Source organism: Coffea arabica, chromosome 2e, assembly GCF_036785885.1.
Source record: "Coffea arabica cultivar ET-39 chromosome 2e, Coffea Arabica ET-39 HiFi, whole genome shotgun sequence".
NCBI classification, from domain to species: Eukaryota; Viridiplantae; Streptophyta; class Magnoliopsida; order Gentianales; family Rubiaceae; genus Coffea; species Coffea arabica.
In genome coordinates, this window is record NC_092313.1 from 32187025 (window position 1) to 32192928 (window position 5904).

At 34.0% G+C, this 5904-nt stretch overlaps 1 protein-coding gene across 1 annotated transcript; it reads right to left on the bottom strand.

The window, feature by feature from the left end:
* Positions 1-1277: 1277 nt before the first annotated feature.
* LOC113732399 (uncharacterized) lies at positions 1278-3640 on the bottom strand. The gene is made up of 3 exons (XM_027258122.2): positions 3362-3640; positions 2230-2400; positions 1278-1615 (listed from the first exon to the last, which is right to left on the bottom strand). The coding sequence occupies exons 1-3, from the start codon at positions 3440-3442 to the stop codon at positions 1532-1534; spliced, it is 336 nt and encodes a 111-aa protein (XP_027113923.1). The 5' UTR covers positions 3443-3640; the 3' UTR covers positions 1278-1531.
* Positions 3641-5904: the final 2264 nt, after the last annotated feature.

Below are 5904 nucleotides of genomic sequence, written 5' to 3' on the forward strand. Positions count from 1 at the left end.
GATTTGATAATCAAAACCTAAAAAACTTAGATCTAATGAAAGAAAAATGAAAAAATTACCTAAAACTCTCACCAGGAATTCATATGAGAGAAAAAACTTTCACTAGAAAAGTTTAGAAGAGAAGAAAACTCTTATTAGGTAACCCTAAGAGAGAAGAAACTCTCATTAGGAAATCCTAATAGAAATTTTATTTACACAAATGAAAAGAAATTATAGAGAGGGATTCTCCCATGAGAGGATCAGAAACATCTGATCTCTCTCCCATGGAAGGTTTGAAGAGAACTTTGATAGAGAGTTTTTCTAAAGAGAAAGAAGAGAGAATTAAAGTGTTAGAATGTTTTTCTATACTGTTAGAATGTTAATTCAAAGTTTATAAACTTGAAGAAAAGTCATTAAAGTGTACTTTTTGACAATTTTGGTGATTTCATTAGTTGGATTTGGAGGTTGTAACACCAAAATTAAGAAGCATACACTTTATTGACTTCATGATTTAGAAAAATTTTTCATTACTTAAGAAGATATAGTAATGAAAAATATTCTTGAGTGGCATGCAAGAATCACTCAAATGCTGTCACCGTTCAGTTCTTTCCCTGTTGACTGCCTTTGAACCAAATGTAAAATGAGGTGAGGGGCTATCTTCAGTTTTAGTTTCCGTTTGAAATTGCATTCTATGCTTATTTCGGCCTTTTACTCTTACCGAGCGTGGTGCAAATTGTTGTTTTAATCTGGTATTTTCTTGCGAATCAATTTACACAGAACTTTTATGAGGCTAAGATTCTGCACTGATTTTTTTTTTCAATTGTTCTGTGCGTGCGCATGTGTGTTTTCTTTCCCTTGAGTAATTAGCATCACTTTTTTAACTAATGTTCTTTCTGTACTGTTCCTTGGACTAAGTAGCATCCACCTCTTTTTGCCTTGGTAGCTTTCACAACACGAGTAAAGATGAAAGCATCAATTTTATTGGGAATATAATAATTAAGAAACAAGTAGCCTGATCTTTATGATTATTAAACATATACCCTGTACAAATCAGATGCGTAATATGCTGACCTAAATTTGTTATTTCAGGACAGAGCTGTTCAACAAAAGGAAATATGTACGAGGAATAATTGGATATTATCTGTAGTTGGTGCTCTGCGCGTTTTGTTCCTTCGACAAATTAGCATCACCGTTTTAGCTAAGCTGGTATTTGAGCTTGCTGCACATTTGGTCTTGGTATCTTTTTCAATATGAGGCTCAGAAAAAGAAGATAAAAGCATTACAAATTCATGCAAATATCAGTAGAAACTACTTGTCTATATTTATGATGATCAAATGTACATTCTGTATGTATGGATTAGATGAACAATATGCTGGCCTATGGTTATGTTTCTCCGGACATACAAGAACAGAGATGTTCAGTAAAAAGATTAAGGCAGCCGAAGTTTTAGCCTAGCTTATGGAGCTGTACCGGCCAATTGGATGCCACAATGATCAACGACAAAGGAATACAAAACTGCTGAATCTAATACAGTCCCATCTCCCAGCTTTTCTAGTCGGTGTGCATTTTTCCCTCTTTGCTTGACTTGCTGAGAACTATCACACCGAGTACAATAATCGTCGCACCGGCGAACCACTGCAAAAGATATTTTACACTCTTGTCAGTAGTTCAAACAAATTTCTAGTTTCCATAATACAATGTGATAGTCCGATTAGGGGATTTGGCATAGCTAAAGGTCCAAACAACTTGCTTAAGTCTGATGCCCTAATGTTGCAAGCCTCCTCTTAAGTATTTCGAGCACTTTGGGATCCACCTCTCTTTCTTATTTCTGACTAGACTTTTAGAAGCTCAACATGCAAGACAAACTATTAAGTCTAATATTCAACCAACTATACTTTTAGATGAAAGGCAATTCCTGGTTCTTCTTATATTGCAAAAGTTCATTTTGCACTGGCCTACAAGTTTTATCCAAACTTATTAAAGTACAGATGGTGGATGACCATGAAAAACAATACTAAGTTTAGCCATTGGCACGAAAAGATGATCTAAGAGAGTCAAAACTCAACTAATCTACTTCTTTGAGTCCATCACTTCACTGTCTAAGGAGGATAAAGGAAGTGCTGCAATGGCAGCAACTACGTAAAACTGTGGCATGCAGCCATGGATAAGGCTGGATTTGGGGAAACTCTTGCTATCATAATAAGTCGAAGCGTGCAGGTGTCTTGACCTCTGAAAATCATCTTAATTACCTGAAATGGCAGCACCTCTTTGAAGAGGAAGAATCCAGCCAATCCAGAAGAGAGAAAGTTCGTTGCAAAGTTTGTAACGGTAGCTTGGAGAGATGATAGAGCTTTTAGGCTATTTACATAACATCCCCACATTAAAGCATTCAATAGTATGACCAGGCCATACCTAACAAGCTATTATTACAACAAAACACAAGTCAGTTGAGTGCTGATTGATTATAGATAGGTTTTATTTGTACTCCTGCAGCAAAGACATTTAGACATCTCCTGAGAAGAAAAGAGAAACACACTCAGATAACTTGTACACTTTCTTTTATCTCTGTTCCTCATGAACACATGCAGGCAAACAATAGATACTAGAAGATAATCAAGGTTGACTTCTTCCCTGCTAAATTCCATAAGCAGAATTTGGATCTGATTGGATGCACTCTCGGGTATGTATGATAAACAGCAACTAATAAGACAAGCAATATTATGAGTTCTAGCTGATCGCTAACACTTTTTTATGAGTTTGAATTTGATCCGGCGTGTATAATGTGTTATGCTGATTACATTTCGATCTTCATATTAGGAGGGAAAATAAGTACTCTTTTGCTCAAGATTATGAGATACTCAAACGAACACTAGTATTCTTTAATGTGACAACTTGCATACATGAGCTGATCCAAGTAGAAAGCAGGGCCTTCAAGGAAGAAATCCCAGCTTGAGGCAACTGAGCATAGAGTAGATAACTTAAGAGGGCTTCTAGAATACACAAACCGGGAGTTCCTCTTATAAACTAATTGAACTAAAACAGTATGCAGCCGAAATGGGATGACCAATTACCCAGATAATATTGACATTTATACAGGGGCTAAAGAGTTAAAACATATTATATGCAACTGAAAAAAACAAATTTTCATTTCTCACTAAAAATCAATAAGACACCTCTTGTCAGGAGACAAATAATTTCAACCTAATCAGATTTGCATTCCAGATCAACATGGAACTAAACAAACACAAATATATGACGAATTTCTTGATAATTAACCAAATTCATGCTATTAACGTTGAATACATATTCTATTATCAACTATTAACGCTTCTTCTAGCTGATATGATACAGTTGATTATTAGAGGATATCTCAAGAATTACCTGGGAAGAAAAGTGCTTGGCAGCAATGGCAGCAAGAGCAGCATTGAATCCAGCTGAAACAGCCCATGCGTACCCTTTCATCTTCTTGAAGCTGTTGTGTTTCTGTCCGTTCTCTACGGAAAGCGAAAGAGGAGGAGATTTTCAACCTGTTGAACTGCTAGACGACGACGTCCTGTACATTTCTCGACATGGGTTGGGCTGATGAAATTCAAGAGATTGTGGGCTAGTGTTAGGGCTGACTATGATCCCGTAGGCTGTGAGATGTGACGGTGAATTTGTAAATAGCAATTGACCCGGTTCCAATCGTACTACTTTCTGTAGCAGCCGACTCGTGCTACTTTTGTTTACTATAACGAGTTTGAGCATGAGTTGAATCTTCTTAAAATTCGAATTGTGACGATTCAAGTGCTAATATTCGTTAAATTCAACCTTAGACAAGTTACTTTAAAACTTGAACATGAGCTCAAATATTCATTCTAACTCGACTTAATTCGTGAACACCCCTATATGCTATTAGAATAATAGTAACTTATCAATGTAATGTACAAATATTATTATAGTTCCTAGTTTGAAGTTTATATCATACAAGATACATGTATTCTAACCGAGAATGTTTTGATCTAGCGATTACAATTGAGATTCTAGAAATTAGAGATATTTAGTTTAAATCCCATTTTTTCCTGAGTTTAAATCCCATTTTTTTCCTTTCCGCTTCATAAATTTTACACCTTTTTTACTTAAAAAATATTTTTTTTAAAAAAAACCTTGAAATTTATTTCCTCATCGCATCTATAAATTCCTCTATTAACAACGAAAATGGAAATTTATTTTCCAATTCAATTTAGAATTTCTAAATTTAATCTTTTCTGCCGTACCTAAGCTTGACTATGTAGTGTATGAGTTATTAAAAAGAAGCCCAAAGGGGAAAAAAAAAAGGAGTTACCAGAAACAAAAGGAAATGCTATAGATCTCAAATTTTAGAATTCTAATATTAATATTTCGCATGGTCACAGAATTGAAGGAATTACATAATCACATATTAATTATGCGGGAGGGAATAAAGAAATTAAATATTATTGATATCTAAAACAATGAAGAATGTCTTTCCCTTAACAACAAAGTCTTGATACGTGGTTCATCGACTTAATAATTGACACTCTTCATTTCATTGTCTTTCCCTTGCACTTTTCTAGCCGTTTCCTAAACATGGCTTTTATTTTCATATTTTTCTATGCAGTTTCCAGGATATTAGATCGATTGAAATTCCTCCGTTCACTTTGTTTTTTGAACTTGCTTTCAAATCGTGTAAATTACACATTAATTCTTCAAATTATTCTTGGAAAGGGTCTGTGTCTTTTCTTTTAAGCCAAAAAAGTATGAAAAGCATTGCTTCATTGGTCAGTAATTGCAAAGTTTCACTAGATCTCCATGCTTTAGTACATTAGTTAACTCCTCAAATTAATATACAAAAGTTGAAGCTAAGGACAGTAGGGTAGGAAATAACCCATCACTTCTTTTTTTTGGCATGTGACAACTCCTCAGTTTAAGAAGATTAACAAGCAAATACATGAACTTGAAAGGAAGATGAGTTGTGTACTTTTTATTGTTCCTGTAAGCTTCCATAGGGCGTGTTTATTACACTACTGATATCATTCTTCGGTATAAGTTCAATGGATAAACAAATTATATTCATTAATAGGTTGAAAATGTCAAATTCTTTTGTAACTATGTGGGGACACTTTGGGTTAATTGGGTATTATCAAATTCAAACCCCACATTAAAAGTTTAAGCAAACCACGCAGGGATTTGGCTTCTTTTCAGTGAATTCTCTCTCCATTTCTTGCAGTGCATATCTGGATGCATGACATATATTTTTATTTATTAAGGAGGGACATGATCATTTTAAATTTGACTAATCCTAACGCTTGTTAATAAAAAAAATGAAGAAATTATTGTGGGCTTAATTCTACTTTGTATCCTTTAATTATATCCCAAGTTTTCATTTTAGTCCTTAAACTTTAAAATAGGACACTTTAGTCCATAAATTTTAAAAATTGTTATTTTTTAGTCCCTAAAATATATTACTTATCCATTTTAATCCCTAAAGTATGAAATTTATTCCAATTTAGTCCCTAAAATATATCTACTTAGGCGTAAAATCTGTCTCACTTCCTTAATGAGTGGAACAAATTTTGTAATTTATAAACTAAAGTGTCTTATTTTTAAATTTAAGGACTAAAGTAAAAATTTAGGTATAGTTGAAATGTGCAAAGTGGAATTAACCCACTATCCTGTTTAATAAATGAGTTTTTTGGGTGTTTACCTAAAATTTTATTGTAACTTACCGGAGAATTTGTAGAAGGGAAAATGGCCAAATTCATCCCTAAACTTTTTTTCTAGTGCTGATTTAGTTCCAAATTTTTATTTCTGGCCAATTTGATACATGAACTTATATTGCGGCTCTAATTAAGGACCTCTACAATAGCACTACCACAGAACATCGATTTAGTTCCTGATAGACCGAACAAACAAGGGTATTATGG